General features: G+C 46.3%; 1 protein-coding gene across 1 annotated transcript; it reads right to left on the reverse strand.

The window, feature by feature from the left end:
• Positions 1 to 107: 107 nt before the first annotated feature.
• Positions 108 to 18186, reverse strand: LOC128903001 (uncharacterized). Its single transcript, XM_054186874.1, has 20 exons — positions 17985 to 18186; positions 17816 to 17872; positions 15974 to 16011; positions 14609 to 14749; positions 12935 to 12997; positions 11653 to 11773; positions 11129 to 11221; positions 9930 to 10090; positions 8731 to 8816; positions 8411 to 8494; positions 7276 to 7338; positions 7061 to 7138; positions 6880 to 6968; positions 6127 to 6163; positions 4706 to 4854; positions 4427 to 4489; positions 4040 to 4115; positions 3297 to 3381; positions 3069 to 3156; positions 108 to 2490 (listed from the first exon to the last, which is right to left on the reverse strand). The coding sequence occupies exons 1-20, from the start codon at positions 18144 to 18146 to the stop codon at positions 2380 to 2382; spliced, it is 1845 nt and encodes a 614-aa protein (XP_054042849.1). The 5' UTR covers positions 18147 to 18186; the 3' UTR covers positions 108 to 2379.
• Between the last annotated feature and the right edge of the window lie 25 nt (positions 18187 to 18211).

Here is an 18211-nt window from a genome sequence, read left to right on the forward strand (position 1 = left end):
CTTGCTATGGCGCATACTGTGGGGATAGAACTGCTGTTAATTAGGAACTGGTCTGCTGTAGAACTTGGATAAGCTAAAAGCCAGAGGAAGAAAGGAAACACGGGAGCTTTTCACAAGTATGAGTCAAGTTTATCTTAGTAACCTTAGTACCAGGGAAGTCTTGGACTAGAGATGTGCACTGATGTGATACCAGTTTAGGGAAAGGAAGGAAACAGTGTGCAGAAAGACAAAGTTACTGTTAGTAAAAGCTCTCAGTTCGTTCTTCTTCCCACTGTTAGCAGGGCGCAAGTATTAGTTTTAAAAAACAAACTCTTTAGCTCCTATTTCTCATCCTAGCCCAGAGAATGAACTAAATATGGAAATTATCATTTTAGGAAGGGATTTGAAATAAATAGCTTCATCTAGCAGCATGGTAATTGAATATTTTAAACATCCATCTCTAATCCATTGAATAATATAATTAAGTGAGGAAATATTCAGCCATGTCCTTCAAGCAGCAGTGTTCCTGGCAGAAATTTATTCTTGTCAAACACTTAACTCCCTTATTGCTACACAATGCATTTCAGCAGTGTTTCACTCTAAGGTATGTTTAATAACTTATCATTAATAATAGAGGAAATACTTTGCTTTTAAACTGTTCTTCATAAAGCTGAACTATACTAGAATCTAGTGAAAAAATAGTTGTGGCAGTATCACATAGAGGAATTGAAGACAATATCAGCTGTATAATTAATTTAACTGTGGATGCTGTGATGGTAGGAGTTGATGGTTTAACTCAGGTAATTAAGGAGGAGAGGGCAATGCACTATTCTTCCATGCAGATGCCATCTGTCTTAACTTTAGCTATTAGTCAAGTGCTAGCTCTGTTAAAGAAGAGAGATGTATGGGGGAAAAAAATAACCCAAATCATATTAAGTTTGGGAGAAACTGCAGCTACTTTCTGTTCCTTCTTTCCTTTCAAGCTAATTGAGAATATAGCGATCTTCTCTGCTCCTGTCTGTAGGACAGCTTCTCCAGCAGCCTGATCACCAGCCCAAGATACCCGAGGAGGTAAGCAACAGGAGATGCCTCTGAGCATTAACCCCAAGCTACTCCAAAACAAACACAAATGCTTAGCTTTAGTTACTCCTAGGCCTTTGCTTATCTTTCATCTAGCCCTAGTGCTGCTGCCAAGACATAAGTAATTGGGAGTTTACAGTCTGGGGCCTTTCAGTGAAACGCAGCAGTGTGGCTAAGAGCCATGTCATGCTTTATGTAGTATAGCCTCATCATTAAACCATGTCTTAATTCTACCTAGATTACTTCAGGAAGTACATTTGGGATAAGAGGGGGTTGGCTTCTTATCAGGCTCCTTGTTGCACATGGCTTTGTGCAGCACCTTTCTTGCACGCAGCTTCCATTCTTGCAGTAGCTCAGTAGCATTTCCTACTTTCAGTACCACACAAGTGTCACCTGTTTGTAACAGCTGGCTCAGCACTCCTTAAGCGATATTTCACTGCATTACCAAGTAGTTTCTTCCATTTGGACACCTAAATGATAGCAGGCTTATACTCAAGTAACCAGTGGGAGAAAAGAGGCTCTCCAAGGCTTAGCTTGGGAAATGGTGATGTGCAACAGGAAGCCTGAACCAGGGCTCTGGGTCACAGAGTCGATGAGGGTTCACGCTTAGCTTTTTCCTCCCCTTGCACGTAAGGCTGAAGGTAGGTAGGACTGTTCACGCAGTGAGCACACCCATACTTTATGTAACCGACTGACTATCCCTGTAGCATAAGGGACAGAAGCACAGTGACACTCCCATAGCTATACGCTTTCTATTTTGCTCTGAGGGACTAAGTAAGGGGGCACAACACACGCTACCTAATTGCAGGTGTGTTAAGATCCTCCTCACTTCCAAGGGAGCTAGGCATTATTTCTTAAGGGAAGCTGCCTCTCCTTCTCCAAACAATACCTTTGTTATATCCTGGAGCAGGAGGAGTTCTGTGAGAAGGTTTAAGGTGTGGGGATTGCACCTCTCCATGGACAGTAGCATGAACTGCCCGCATGCAGTCCTGTTGATGCAACTGTCTTCCATCTTTACACAGGACCCCTACATGGAAAGAAGTTGCAGAAGATAGTTGCAGCTTCCCCTGTTGGCAAAAACACAGCAAGGAACCAGCTAGCACAGTTGGGTCTCCCCAGTATAGACTGGACCATCCAATAACAAACAGGGAGCAGAAATTATGTCTGCTCAGCATCAGTTTTCCTCCCCATTCCTCAAATGGGCCTGCTGCTAAGCCTCATTCAGATAAGCATTGGGAACAAGCCCACTCTTAACACTTGATCAGGTCAGACTAGGGAAAAAAAAAAAAAAAAGACTTATTCCCCATCTTGGTCACTCCGTCATGCAAGTATGTCGTAATAAATGGATGGTTTTTTGGTCTGGTAACGAAACTGCTCTAGCTTCAGACCAATCCTCAGAAGAACAGCTTCATCCCACCATTTTGCCATGACCTGGGAGAAGATGAGAGAGACAGAGAGGGAAAGAAGGGGAAAAAAAACAGTAGCATCACCACATACAGATGCTCTTAAAAGCCCTGCAAAACATAACTACATTTCCCCCCCCTCTAACAGCACCAAAAGGACACGTGCTTTTCCCTTTTACCCCAGTAAGTACTGCATCACTGCATTTGGGATAAAGGCAGCTGTGTGACTTCTAACTACAAGACATGGACCTTTCATTTACATGAGACCCATTTCAAGAGTGAGAAGAGCAAAGAAGGACTTAAAGAAGTTACAGAACTGAGAAATTAGGAAAAAAGAGAGCAAAGAGTAGTGACAAATAGTGAGTATTGATGCAAGCAGACAGGGAGACAGAGAAATCCATCTCCCAGATACCTGAAGAGTCCTTCTGCCATTCAGGAATGACTTATTCTGAGGCAAGTCTTTTCACCCACAAGTTAAAACTTTATTACCAGTACCTGCCAACTCCTCAAGTATGCTGTGTGGAACAGCAGGAACCTGGTTATAGTGGTTCAGGACAAAGCCAGAAGGGGATTTTGTGACCCAGCATTCACAGAGGCACTACTCACCTGGAAGCTGATAGGAAGCCCAGCAGTAGAATACCCAATGGGGACCACAAGGCCTGGAATCCCAGTGAAGTTACCAAGCTGCATAAACCTGGGGGAAAAGCTGTCATCAGCATTCCTGCCTTGGGACAGCAGCAAAGCCATCTTTTTTGGGGAGAGGTAGCTAGGATCTATCTCCTGCTTTACAGCCTGAGCAATTTCAGTTAGTGCAGCTCATCTTATTCTTCTTACCTCATGGATCGAGCTGTGAAGGACAAGTCACTGCTCCCAGTCAAGAGGTCAGATTCATAGATTCTTGGGGCAGTACAAGCAACAGCTGTGGAAGAATCACAAGAATGACTGAGACTGAAAGGGACCTCAGGAGGTCGGCTTTAACCTTCTGTCTCAAGGACAGTCACCTAGAGCAGGTTACCCAGAACCATGTCTGAATGGCTTTTGAATATCCCCAGGGACGGGGATTCCACAGCCTCTCTGGGCAACCAGCACTAGCTTAAAGAGCAAAGGAAGAGTCAGGCAGTGTGCAATCTTCTAGGAACAGCTCAGTTCATTATAGCCACAAGTTTGATATACATTGGTGATGCAAACTCACACCCCTGGAACACAATCAAGTCACTAGGAATTATGAATTAAGTAGTAAGTTTCTATTTAGAGCAAGAACATTTGCATACATAAGTAGACATCCAGTCCTTCCTGTGTAAATGTGCTGTCTCTGTAGCTCCTGTTTCAAGTACCAAGAAGGAGTTTCTCACTGTCATGGATATAGGCAGTAAGTCTATAAATATACAGCAAATCTAGAAATACACATAAGTCTTTCTAACCAGGCTGCATTATCTTCTAAAGGCTTGAGGCACAGCGAAGCCTTTGCACAAAAGTCATGCTCTTAAAACTGGGCAGGGAAAGTTAATGGAGTAACTGTTCTTAAAATGCACCACACAGCTGTGGGGGACCATGTCTTTGGCCAAGGCTGCCAATACCTGGTGTAAGGATACAGTTCACAGAGGTGAAGATCTCTTGCAAAAATCTCATACTCCGAGTTCTCTGTCGATTTGCCTGCAAGCAGAGAGACTACTGTCTGACCAGGCCTTCTTGGTTCGTGAGGCTCATGCTTGATGGTGACAGATTCTGCCCATCAGAGCCTATGCCTTTGCAAAAGAAGACGCAATTCCTGCAGTTTGGAATCCACTTGCAGGACACCAATCCATGTGGCATGTCCTCTGCTGTGCCCCACCATTCAGCATGCTTTCACAGCAGAGGGCAGTACAGCTGAGTGATACCTTTCCACATGTATGGGGAGGTTAAGAGAATCCTCTACCCCACCTTTAGAATTTCACTAGGTGCCTTCACCACAGTATGTTTCTTACCGTAATATAATCCAGAGCTGTGAACTGGGAAGCCAAGGCCAGGTTAGCCCGAGTTTCTAAATTCTGAAAGAGAAAACACTGATCATGGCTCTGCTTGCAAGAAACTGAACGTGACAGTCCAAGACTTCTCTTCCAGGTCTGCTCTCCTGTATTAGTAGTAATCCAACTGGTGGCTCATCACAGAAAAGGCAGGAAAGCCTCAGGTTTCTCACTGACATGACACTTGTTCTGTATCAGCCAGGACAGCTACTGCCACTGATCTGAGCTGCTGCTACTTACCATTTCCTGGAAATGTTTATTGAAGTCAGGTTGCAGGAAGTCCCGCATCTCACTGAGAATGCAGATTACATGTGCTACTCGCACTTCCTCTATCTCTGGAAGAGACACTTCAACCACGCTGGCTCCCAAACTCTGCAGGTGCTCCACAGCTGAGTACAGAACAGGTAAAGCACAGACAGCATCCTTGAGTTCACCGGACTTCCAAGAAGGGCTGTGAATCCCCACCCCCTTGAGAAGTTAGAGACCCCATAGGTGATTACAAAGCAAGTATCTTCAGTGCATCTTGTGGCATGCAGAATGCTGCAGCTGATTCTCCTGGATAAAAGCCTTCAGCCTAACTAAATCTTGATATTCCAACAGGGGAGGGGTAGGGGCTTGCAGACAGGTTCCTAAATTACCCACTACATTTCAGGCAAGTTCATCTCCTTCCTCTAGCCACCCCCAGTTAATCTAAAAGGTAAAGGTGGACTGACAATACTTTCTAGAGCACTTGACGTGACCAGTATTCTATCGGCATGAAGTGATTATTTAGCATCATGAGATTCTCATTCAAAGCCTCTTCTGAACCATAATAGTAGAGGAACCTGGGGGATACTCAGGAGACCAGGTCAACAGTGCATGTTCACTAAATCTTGATGCACTTTAGCAAGGTTGAACACCAAGACTTTGCGAAAAGTGAATCTTTTGCAGTCTAGAAAGAATTCCTTTCTTTCTTTGACCCCAACTTCTTCATAAATACCCAAGCTTGCCTATTTCACTGGCTTATGGCACATCTCTCCTAAGAAAACTCCACACACGTAGAAGCGTGAGTGTCTATGGCAATAAGGAGGCTGAAGGAAAACCAGGCAAACAAAGCCTGAATACTGTGAACTCTCTCAGCTCCAATGCATAGGAGGCCAACCACTATACCAAGCAACGTAGAGTCTTTCTCCCCTACCCCCTCAAGTACTCACCAGGATCAATTTTGCTTAGTTTAAATCTGACAAAGCCACCTTAAAGGCACTGTTTGGCTGATTTAATGGAAATACCAGAGGACTGGATACATGACAAAGACCTAGCTTTGTTTTTCCTACTGAACATTATATTGTGAAACAAGTCCCTCCCTTAGAAGTCTTTTACCATTAAAGCTTGCAGACTAAGTATTACTGAGCACAGATCTGTCTTTATACAGACAGAGGCTTAGCACACTGGACTGCATTCTTCCATTGTAACCTGACAAGCCTACAACTGCTGAGCTTTTTAACCCTCAGCAGTCAGAAGGGCTTCCCTAATACAAAGCTACTGCTGTTTGTCCAGCCAGACCTCTTTAAGCATCTGCCTTTAAGGACTTCAGGCAAGATCTTAATGCATGCATAAGAGGAGCACCAAATGATACCACGACCTCAGACAGAATAAAAGACGTACTGACTTTTCCTCTTTACCTTTCTCACAGATGGATAGTACTTCAGCATCGCATGCCTAGAGAAAAAGAGGAAAGAGCTAAGTAGACTTTGGACACTGCCTTCCTGTCCTTGGTGAGCATGCTCACAAGGACTTTGGTCCTCATGGAGCTTTCCTTGCTTCTGTCCCTAATGGTAGTGAAACACACCCCTCCAGGATTGCCTTAAGCCACCTGCTCCAAGAAAACAGCTTGCAGGTCATCTTTTCCAGAGGAGAGGATATTCCTCCTCTTCGCTGGGGCAGGGCCAGAAAGAGTCCTTGTTTTCCTCCAGGCAAGAAATCCTGACCACATTTGAGGGGTTGCATTACAATTACCAAACGGTACTAGCTTGCAAGCCCAGTTTCTACATTGGAATGATAACATACCACTCAGCAGCTACATCATTGTCACGAAATGGATACGCTAATTTTCCTCATTTGATTTTAAACTAACTGCCTTTTGTAATCAATTCAGAAGCATTGCTTCTAACAGAAACAGCAGTATGAGGAAGCACACCGCCATCAACTGTAGAGTCATTACCTTTCCTCATGCTTCCAACAGACTTTTACTCAAAAGGCTGCTTTAGGAAAAAATTTATCCCTGTCAATGTTTTCACCCAGATTATATTCTCTTCCAATTATAGGACTAAATATGAGAAGTTCTAATGATGACAGGCAAGAGAACAGTGAATGCACTGAATTCCTTCAAAATCTCATTTTGCAAAGCAGCAGAAAGAGAGAGATAGAACAGGCACCTTAAAAAATGTCCAGTCCACTCCCAGTTTTAAGCCTTTCAGGTCAGGAGCACACATATCAGATAGGGTTGCTTTGGGCTGTTTTAGTCCTGCAGGGAACAAACAAGAGTTCCTCATTTTATCTTGGATGCCTTGAGGGAGACAGAGCACCTGGGCTCAGGAAGGAAGAGGGCTCACCTACCATATGGATAGAGCGGATCCGGCTCAGCAAGGATACTGTAAACAATGGCTGCATCTGCCACCGAGGTACAGATAGGGCCTGTAAAAGAGAGATCAGTGATAAAAATGTGACAAGGGGTAAATAGTACCTTCCTCCCAAGGTCTTTTGTAGGCATTGCCTTCCTTGTGAGAACACCACACAGCAAGGTCCCTGAGGTGGTGCACGTGTCCTCTTACCTACACTGACAGTGGAGTAGGAGAGCGGCAAGCTGCCATGAGAACTGATGCGCCCAAATGTACCTAGAGAAAAAGAAATGTGAAGTTAGCTAGATACCATCAGTTGGTAATAAGATCTGACCTAGATGGCTCTTGTCTACCCAGTGGGTAAGCAACACACCCCTGCCAGTCACTTCTATGTCTGCCATTTCAGAGCCCAGTCACTCATCTTTCAATACCCTGTTCTGCTGACCATGATCCGTCTCGGTGAAACAGATACATTCAACAAATAGCGAAACTGTTTTCCCTTCTGCAAGTACTCACATTGCCTTTCTGACCAGTTACATTTTTGTCATAGTCATCATTATTTTCCTCAGATCAATCAAGATTAATCAAGTTGATCACATGTGAAGGATGCAAAAACAGAGTAATGGCTGAGTGTCTGGTCTGAGATGAAGCAGCTGAGATCCTTCAGAATGGTAAACCATTCCAAAAAGCCAGCATCTCTTCCAAGTGCCAATCCTGCCTTGCTACTTTCCATGCTGTGGACACTGTCCTGTGCATTTCTTATGTCCTCTGCACATTCCTCTTGATTACATTAATTCTTACTACAAAAACTGCATTGCTACTTCTTGTAACACTCAGGTGAGAAGGAATGGCTACATCCTGGTTTCATATAAGCCTATTACCAGGTTTAACTTACCAGACACAAATCTGAGCAGCATCAGCCTCTCCGTATAATTGGGGTGATGGCAAACCATTGTGGCTGGAGACCACAATGGAGACACAAAACCATTGTGGGTGGAGATGCTTTTCACCAGCTCACTACAGATATGCAGCTATGTTGGGAACACCTCCCAGCAGAGAAGGAAGATTGAAGAGGGACGAGCGAGTAGAAAGAATAGCAGCAAGCATGTTTTATTTAGCATTTGGCTCAAATAAGTCAGGTTTTTTTGAACATCTGTTCAATAGCCAGTACTGAGAATACTTCCACTCTGCCGATCCAACCCACATGACTCTCAAGGTGTTATACTCCAGAGTTTCTTGGTCAAGTTTTGCTTGAAAGGAATTAATGGACTGTACCCGACTTGTTTGTGGCATTCTATCTGATACGCCAAACAAGACACACACCACCTCCACGATTAAAGGGCTCTACCTTTCAGCCCGACCACACCACAGAACGAAGCAGGAATCCTCACGGAGCCGCCTCCATCTGTGCCAATAGCCACTGGGCAGAGACCTGCAAAAAAAAAAAAACAAAACCGAAAAAAGCCCCACACATTGGCCTGTGATCAGAGAGACATCATTGCCCTGTCCATTCTACCAGCAGCTGTAGTGAAGACAGCACACAGAGCTCTCTGTTCAGCTAGGAGTTCCCTCCAGCTTCTAAACCCCCTCATAAAAACTGAATGTCCGAGATACTTTGGCTCAGGACCTTCCTCCCACCACCCCCGAACTCCATTTAGGACCACCTACCTGCTGCTACAGCTGCTGCTGACCCACTGGAGCTCCCACCTGTGAAGTGGTTTGGCTTGTAGGGATTCCTAGGGATCTTGTGGTACCTGAGGCAGACAAATAGTGTTGAATCTTTTCCTGGGAAGGACCGCGTTCATTACAGGGCAGGAAAAGATCCAGAAACACAGCTCAGGGATTCCAATCTCTTAGTAAAGAGATACCATTTTACCCCAGATAGTGCTACGTCCCCAGAAAACAAGATGCCAAAGAGACTTCTGCCTCAGAGTCCAATTGCTTGTTACGAGAAGCAGCCTACCCAAAGGAGACAGACTCAAAGCAAGAGAAAGGATGCCGCTCCAGCTCTTCTGTCTGCAACGGCACTGTGCCATTGCTGCATGCCACAGTGCATTACGCAATTCCAAGAGGTGGAGCAGTTGGTGGCCAGCAATTCTTACAGACAAGCAAGTCAGCATCCTCAGCTCTGCCCTTCATCCCAGAGCAGCAGCTCCCAAAGTCTCCAGTCTGACCACAGTCCCCAGACACCAAAGAGACCTGCCAGGCAAATGGGTATCCAGCCGACCTCACACAGTGAGGAAATGCCCTGGCACGTTGTTGCAGCTGAGGGGAAGCCCCAGTTCCATCCAGCTGCACACGCATGAGTATGGCTCTACACGTGGCTCATCAAGGCTGTGAGGACTGCCGCTCTGGAACAGCAGTTCTCAGCTTGGCTATAGCTGGAAAATTCACAACAGTAAAGCAAATTTCAGTGAAGCTGTTTTAGCTAGGAAATAAAAACATTATGTTCTCCTGAAATGACTGTACCTTTTCTCACTGTTCTGGGCCTTCAGCCATTACTGTGACTGAGCATTAGATTACTATTTATTTGTTTTCTGTCACTGTGTTTGTCTACCACTCATCCTGTAAACATTCACACCTCCAGGTCTTTAAGGCCTGGCAAATCAAGTTCCTTACTCAACAGACGCCACTTGGATCCTCTCCCTCCTTCGGTTTCAGGCACCATCTTCAGGCTTCCACAGCTACACTGACCCTCAAATCTACAATGCTGTATTTTCATACCCCCAGGGTTCTCCCTGCCCAGGGTGCTTCCATCAGTTTTATTCTCACATGCTTGCCCTATTTTTGTACCCTTCCCTGTCGGTTCTGGACATACTTTTAGGTCTTTCTAGACCCAGAGGAAGAGAGGGGAAAGGGATTTTTACCTATTAGGGTTGCATCCAGTTGTTCCAGTCCCTAGTTCATGCATGTTCGAGACCCCAATAATGATAGCCCCAGCCTCTCGCAGCTTCTTGGCCACAGTAGCATCTTCTGTTGCGGGCTCTGTCCCAAGATACACTGTTCCCACTCGGTGATGGTAAGGTACCTTAGGCAAGAAGACACCTTAGTATTCATCCTAAAGTAATGGCAAGATAAGCAGGCACATGTGCGTGCTTCACATCCACACTTCAAGTGTACAACAGACCGCAGATATTAGGACCCACAGGGGTAAGTAAGGGCTAGGAAGCTTCACTTTTCGACTTGTCCTGTTTTGGTTTCTGTTAGGTGGAACATTTAACCCTTCGATATTTGGTCCTTCTCCCATGCAGAGTCCTTTTAATACCATGATACGGAGGAACAGAAACATGTATATGGTCAAAAAGTCTGTCTCCCTGTAGCAATATAATCGCTATGCCCAAAGGCTACAGAACAGTCCCCTTGGCCCCACACCACACAGGAGCTCCGTTTTCCATTTTTCTACAGACAGAGCTGCAGCATTTCAGATCTGCAGTGCTTTGAAGCAAGGCACAGGGATTAGATGGATGCCAAAATACCAGATGGGCTCATTTTCAGGGTATGCTATGTACTCCACTTCGATGCAGCAGTATAAGAATCTGTACATAAACAGGACTCCCACCCTATGGGTAGTTCCCTGCAGAGCTTATGACAGCTTGGTAGCACTGCTGGGAGTGTTTAATGGTAACTGTTGTTAGGCCACAGGCAAAACTCCTTGCAAGAGGGAATTTTCAAAGTAACTTGCATATTTCTGACACAAGTGTGTCCTTTAAGGTAAGGAGAGAGGGATGCTTTGCCAGTGGAGCAGTCAGTGCCTGCGAAATACAGACAGTTACAGATGCTTTTATCCTTTCTCATTTCATCCCAAGAGGGACTGTTTCCCACTCCCACCCTCTACTTCCTGTGGATTAAAGGGATCAATACAATATATGGAACGACTGCTGTACCCAAGATCTGTCTTCACCTGGCAAAACTTGTTAATCCTACTCATTATAAACCCACATACTACCCTTTATTACAAACATATTCTCAGGCTTCTGCTGAGGAGTTGGCCTTAAAACCTTGTTGCAGTGAGTTGTCCAGGTTGACCACCTGCAGCATGAACTGACAGCTACAGAAAGAAACTCACCACTTTGAACTCTTCTTTCAGACACACTGGGATGCCATCCAGATAAGACAGGGTACATTTCTTCCTGTAACGAACAGTGGAGGCCTCAGCCATCTGCACAGAGAAAGAAAAAAAAGTATATGTTATACATATTTAGTCGAGCTGAAGGTCAGTACCAGTATCAGAACAGATACCAAAAATGGTTTTCTCAGACTTCTACTGAGCCAAACTACAAAAGTTTCTTTCTTCTTCCACCATATGCTGATGGGAAACTACTGGTTGGAAGCATCTACGCTAATGAATGCCACATAAGCACAGAAGTCCCGTTTTAAACATAGTCATCCAGCAGGAAACAGATTGCTTTAATGCTACCTCTCTTTGCAGAAAGGAAAGCAAACTTGTTTGTAGTCCTCTACACAAGGAGGGAGGAAAAATGTACATATTTTTCTGTGCAATACATCAGTAGAAGAGCCTCTGCTCCTTCTAATAGATGCTACTGTTCTTGGGGTGGCAGGGGCCCCTCTCCTACCAGCGGCAGACATTACCAGCATTATTTGCTCCTGGTCCCATTGCACTATCGCTCTGAGTGGAGGCGTGGATTTGTCGCAGTCCTCCAGCACAGCAATGATGTTCTTTGCTACCTGAGATGGCGTCAGCTTCCCACTCCTACAGGACAGGAGAAGTTGGGACCTTGTTACAAGACGCCCACACCACACCCACACACCGGGTTTGTCTCTCATGTAGCAAGATGGCAGCTGTCACAGCTGTAAGCAAGAACTAGGTAAGCATCTGTGTGTGGTAATGATTTCAACACAGTTGACACCATCAAGACAGAAGACTCCCTTCGTTAAGGCGAGAGTTTGCCTACACAGCATGCCCCCGACCCTCAGAGTAGGGGCAGGAGCTAGGAGACTTACCCAGATATTCCCGAACCACCAGATAAACAGGGAAGGGCAGGTGTCAGCTTTACAGAGAGCCCTCAAGCTTCTGAAACCCTGAGGCTGTGAAACTTCCCATATCATGAGCTAAGACCAAGAGGACAGCCCCCTTTATACAGGCTTCCCATTACAGAGATGGGGCTCACAGCATTACTGTCATAACCCACCTTTAACAGGCCTTCCCTCCCTCCTGGCAAAAGGCTACATTATACCACAAACATATCTATTTCTGGCTAACACGAAAGCCTCACCTGCAACAGCAGACTGCAGTGTCAGCCTTTTGCTCCAAGGCCGCAGCCTACTGGCAGAGGTGGCACTTCAGGAACAAGTGTCAGGAGTGCAACAGGATTTATCCAAGTGCTCCACATCTGACATATGTCCCAGAGGCAACCAGGAGTTACCAAGCAGCCAACAGCTCACAGAACCTCAGAGTCAGGGACGTGCTTTCAGCTCTTCCCCAGCTGGACATGTTTACTGGGCGAAAGCAGTCAAACTGCTCACAGGAGCACAAGCAGATGGGGAACCAAAGGATTCTTCAGAGACCCACAATATGTGCAATTCGGATCATCCAGATGAACCTTCCTCTCCTTCTCACTCATGTGTTTGGGCAAACAAGGTATGTAGAAATCTCTCCCAGAGAAGACTGACAATAAGCCAAGGAAAATAACATTTAAATACCCTTGCAGGGCTTGCAAAAGTTGTGCCAGCTCTCCCAGTTGGCTTTCCTTCATTATTCTATTAGAGGGAAAGGATTGCAGAGGGTGATGCTAAAGAGTTGTACCTCAAGGACAATCCTAAGAAAGAGATGCCTGAGAGCTTGTGGAACAGTAACAGCCCGCAGCAGCGGAACATGTGAGACAGGTTGTTTCCAGACCATAATTTCACCTACCGGTAGCAGTCCAGGTAGTCTTTGATCCCTTTGAAGCTAAACCCATTGCTAGCAGAATCAGACCTGCAAAGAAAGGATTAAAGGGGCAACTGTGAACCATCAAAGCCACCTCTGTTTAGACCTGCAGACTTCAGTATCACAGTCCAATGCAGGTTGGGTATCACTCGTTCACAGTAAACTTGTTGGTCACCGTTGGGACTGCTAGCTTACGCATTTCAGCTCACACTCTGTCAGACTCCTTGCACACAGGCATGACACCAGCTGTACTCAGGGTGCCACAGAAATAAGGGATCAGTATTGCTGACACGTTATAGTTGCTTTGTATTTCTACTGCAGTACAGCAGTCACTAAACTGTTCAAAATTTGTTCCAGGTTTACATTTGCTACTCACCACTGGAGCATTACAGAATAGCTAGAATATACTATAAGTAAACCTACTAGAATATACTACAGGTAAACCTACTCCCAGGATCTCTGTCCCAAGTTCAATCCAGACAGCCAGCAGCACACACAGCGTGTGGTGCAGGAGCGGGAAGAGATGCAGCACACACAATGATTCACATCAGCAAACTGCTTAAAAACTAAGTCAGTGTCTCTAGTACATAAGAAACAGACCATTTCTCATCATAACAGGATGAACATAAGGTCATCTGAAGAGCTAGCTACAATTACTATTCCTGCGATGTCTCCATATCACCACCCAAACCAGAAGCCATATCCTGGAATAGGACAGCGTATGGCACCATAATGTGCTATGCAGGGAAGAGGTAAGGTTCCAGTAACCTGCTCTGTAATACTCTATATATCACTGGCGAAGCTGGGGACACAAGAACCAGAAGGCTGCACTCGCCCCGACCAATGCCTGTAGGAAGTACATCCCTCCCTCTAAAGTGAAGGGGACAAAAGTTTTTCCTTGCTCTAGCTTAAGAACTCGAGCAGGGAGCAAGTTTAGTCCTGTTAAAAGCTGAGATACACACAGAGAACCCACTCCGTGAGATGCTGAAGTGCAGCTCATAGACATTTTCAGTAACTACCGGATAGGCCCACAACTAAGAACCAAAACCAGATGGGGACAGCATTCATAGCAGCCCAGCTGCTCCCACCTCAGCGTCAGACCTCAACAAGACACGTGAGCCTGAGTAACATTTTGCCTGGAATCTGGCGGGATTTAATCAAGTACAGGCTGCAATCAAGAAGCTGAACAGATTTTTATCCAAGCAACATAACTAACAAAGCCTAATTTCTTGTGGATCGTTTTCTTTATAACCTGTGTTCCTTCTCTCCCCCAAGCAACCCCTGTGTTCTCTTTGAGATTCCTTGCAGGCAAGAAACAGCACACCTGCAAACTCACTTAAACGGATGTATGCGCTGACTAGCCAACCACTAAGTGTATCTGCGCTAATAGTGCAACCAGAACCCTGGCAAGGGCTGAATTTGGTCTCTCCCCAATAAGCAGACTTCCTGAAGTTTGCAGAAACTTCATATTGCTTGTAACTATCGGTGATTTATAAGCTACAAAAGGAAAGATGACTGACAGCACTATTTGTTTTGTAAAGTATCTGGGTGTGGAAAAAGATTTTAATCGAGATTACTGACAACGACAGTTTGCTACTAACATGTAATAGTGCCAACATGAGTGTTCTTCCACTCCACTCTTACACATCACATACTGACCTTGCATCTATCAGCTGCTCGATAATATCCGAAGTGCTTTTAGCCTCAGACTTGTCTTCTGTAACCTCTGCAGCAACCTCCGGGATAAACGTGGGATCTTCGTGAATGTCAAGTGAACGCATGAGTGAGAAGTTGTTCAGCCTGAAAGAGAAAGTCACTGCTAGAGCTTGCAAGCTCTACCATGACTAATCTTTCACTCTTCAGAGGAAACCTTATGCAAGAACATTTTGTCTTAGCAGTCTGCTCTCACAGCAGGGATTTGCAACAGTGACAAGATAATCTCTCACACCTTTCCTAAAGGCAGGATCAAATCTACTCTGCTTGCTTAACAAAGCCTCCTACCTCTTGACATAGGGCCAGCCAGCCTCCGTAAACCCAAGCTGGGAAAGAAATGGTGAAAGTTTTCGATTCATTTTAATTAGACATATCACCTACAGACCAATAAAGACAGAAAACGGAGAGGAAAAGAAAAGGAGAAAGTAGTGTAAACCCACATTCAAGCACTAATCCTGTTAAGACAAGCACCTCCTCAGACTTTTCCATGACCATAGTTTGTTCATTCAACATTGTTCGTTTGCAACCAAATACAACAGGGATTGCAGCACAAGTCCAGGGCTTGGAACATGTAAAGCCAGGAAATCGAGACCCTGTCATAGATGTCAAGGAGTGATCTGCTGTATAACAGCAGTGACATTTGTCTGGGTTTGATTCACTCAAAAAGTCCATGCCCCAAGTAAAAGTTCAGGGGTACCAATCATGCTTAATACATTTTTCAGTGTCCTGCACAGACAACCCATTAAATCATGGGCAAACTATGTGAGCCAAGCGTGAGCCCAAGGTTCCTGAGACCTCTTGCCTGAGTGGCTCTTAGTGCCACGTACACTTGAAAGCACAGTTTCTAAACAAAAACATAAGTGAGAGAGAAAGAGCAAAGGCTGACCTAAAATAGTGAATATCTTTAAAAAGAACATACTAAAACCTCTGAACTTCATGTCTGGCCTCATTTCCCCACTACTACTATTCTTTTACCACTATCAGTGATAAACACAGGACATTCGCTCATCCTTTGCACAGCTTTGAAAGAAAGGCAAAGAGGCGAGCTGGAGAATCCGGTTTCTATGCACCTGCCTGAGCGTGAAAAAAAGGCTAATTTCTTCTGACGGAGACCCACTCAAACTAGAGTAGTTTAAAAAATAATCCAGTAAACAACATCTACGACACAGTCTTGCTCATTCTCCAATCACGTTATGCAGCTTCCCTCTTAGAAAAGGTCATTTCAGATAGCCTGTAAGTGGTATGCAATGTGAGCATCTTAAAAAAAAAAAAAAAAGAAACTTGGAGGGGGAGAAAACTCCCCACTCTTACCTTATTAAGAATGGCAGTAAGCAGATCTGTCCAAAAGCCTAGAAGAAAGTAAGCAGAAACATTGGTTTGCAGTAACTTTGACCTGAACACCTTCCTCACTAGACAAGGAATGCTGAATGTGCTCACAATTGCTGCAGTCCCACCCTAGAGAGCATGCAATGCTATGTAGTAAAAAAATAGCACAAATCCTTCTATTTCAGGCCACAAAACTGGCCTGAAATGCTTTCCCTCCACGTCTCATATTTATATAACTATAAAGAGTGTATACTTTGGCTCTCCTGCCTTTGTCCTTCCCTGACTCGGTCTGGAAAGCCTGCAGCTGCAGGCTGCAACACTGTTAAGAAGCATCTATATAGCTCCCACACGTTCCTTTCTTCATGTTCCACAGATTACGCAAACATTGGAGAAAGTAGAAGCCTATTAGTTTGTTTCTCCCCCTGTTAGGATCTTTCCTGTTACTCAACCAGCTCCTACAGTAAACCAAGTCAACTTGGAAAAGCACAAGAAATTTAGAGACTCCATGGTAGCAGGCAGCTGAAAACACTCTTTGAATACCTTGGTTCCCAGTGTAGCAATACCAGTGGCCCCAAAGAGACCGGCCTTGATTCTAGCCTGTCGTAATAGCTCAACAATGGACTTCAAAAATCTGTTAAGAAATGTGCAAACACAGTACAGGTCTGAAGCAAGGCTCACGCTCCTAGATCCATGAACTGATATGTTGCCTCATACATTACATAAGAATTGCAGTCTCTTTTTTTTTCCTAATCTACATCTCATCTAAACCAGCACAATTCTCTAAGAGATTGAGAATCTTGCATCCCCCCTTCAAGGGGGATGTCAGGAAAGGAAACAAGCCCAGGGTCATGCACCAGAAGCAGACACAAAGCAAGGGATAAAGAGGTATTCTGGAAGAAAGCCACTTGCAAGGTATTTTCATGAATAAACCCAATACTAGCTTTCACTCCAGGCCCCACCAGCCACCAAGCTCTGTAACAGGTCACACTGCTGGAATAAGACCTTCATGCCTAACCTTGACACCGGCTCAAAAGGAAAGGCCCAGCAGCAGCAGCAAAATCCACCTGCTTTCAGGCGGACGATGCCGCAAGGTGCTCACTGCCAAGGGGACGTGGGCTTTTCTCTTCCCAGCACCCTGCCATAGGGCGGTCACGCCTCCTCCACACCGGCCTTGGTGGGAATCAACCCACAGGCTCAAAGGTAGTGCAAAGACCACCCGAGGAAGAGCACTGGTGGGACAGCTGCCTTCAATACCAAAGACGACTCGAGGAGGAGCCAAAGGGGGACAGCTGCCTTCAGCGCCAAAGGCCACCCCAGGAAGAGCTCTGGTACAATGGCTGCCTTCAGCACCAAAGACAACCAAGGAAGAGCTCTGGGGGGACACTGCTGCCTTCAGTGCCAAAGCCCACCCGAGGAAGAGCTTGAGGGGTAAAGCTGCCTTCGGCGCCTTCCCTGACAACGCCGCTCAGAGGGCTGAAGGACCCGAACCCCTTCACCTCCAAGGAAAGCTGGTGGCAGCTGTATTCTGAGCCTGATGTCGGCTTTGGGCCCTCACGACACCCTCACCCAGAGGCCAGCTCTCCGGCATCCCACCTGGGGGGCAGGGTGTACCCGAAGCCCCACAGAACGCCCCCATCTCCCTACAATTTCCCTACAAACGGGGCTTTTACCTTCCCACCGAGACACTCCCCCCCCGCCTCCTCCCTCCGAAACCCCCGGCAGCCCTGGCCGGTTTCCCCCAGCAACCCCGGGTTTTACTGCCTTGTTTACCAGGCAGCCCCGCTACTGGCCCCGGGGCGGCCACCCGTCCCCCTCGCCCCGACTCACCGTGTTGGCCACATGGACGAAGAGGCGCAGTCCGGAGCCGCACAGCCGCGGTGCCCACTGCGGAGAGGAGGCGACAGGTAAGGGCCGGACCCCGCTCCCTCCCCTCCCTTCCCTTCCTTCCTCCCGCCACCCCTCCGGCCGCCCTCCCGGCTCCCTTCCCGGCGCTCACAGTGTCCCGCGGCAGCCAGCGGCCCCGCTCTTCGGCCCGTCCCGGCTGCCGGCGGCGCAGCACGGCCCCCGCGCTACCGGTGTGCCGCCGCACGCAGCACAGGTAGAAGGTGGCTGCCGGCAGCAGCAGCGACAGGAGCAGAAGCAACAGCTGCGCCGCCATCTCCCTCCTTCCACCGAGCCCTCCCGCTGCCGGGGCGGTGCTGGGGCCTGGTCCCGCCTGCCACC

This window comes from Rissa tridactyla, chromosome 1 (assembly GCF_028500815.1).
Source record: "Rissa tridactyla isolate bRisTri1 chromosome 1, bRisTri1.patW.cur.20221130, whole genome shotgun sequence".
In the NCBI taxonomy this organism is placed as follows: domain Eukaryota; kingdom Metazoa; phylum Chordata; class Aves; order Charadriiformes; family Laridae; genus Rissa; species Rissa tridactyla.

Bases quoted from the DNA above. Each gene is read 5' to 3' on its own strand.
- LOC128903001 (XM_054186874.1), bottom strand. From the start codon at position 18,146: ATGGCGGCGCAGCTGTTGCTTCTGCTCCTGTCGCTGCTGCTGCCGGCA. The intron at 17,873-17,984 runs GTGAGCGCCGGG...TCCTCTCCGCAG, and splicing joins GCTGGCTGCCGCGGGACACT to TGGGCACCGCGGCTGTGCGG. The intron at 4,490-4,705 runs GTAAGTAGCAGC...TTTCTCTTTCAG, and splicing joins ATAAACATTTCCAGGAAATG to AATTTAGAAACTCGGGCTAA.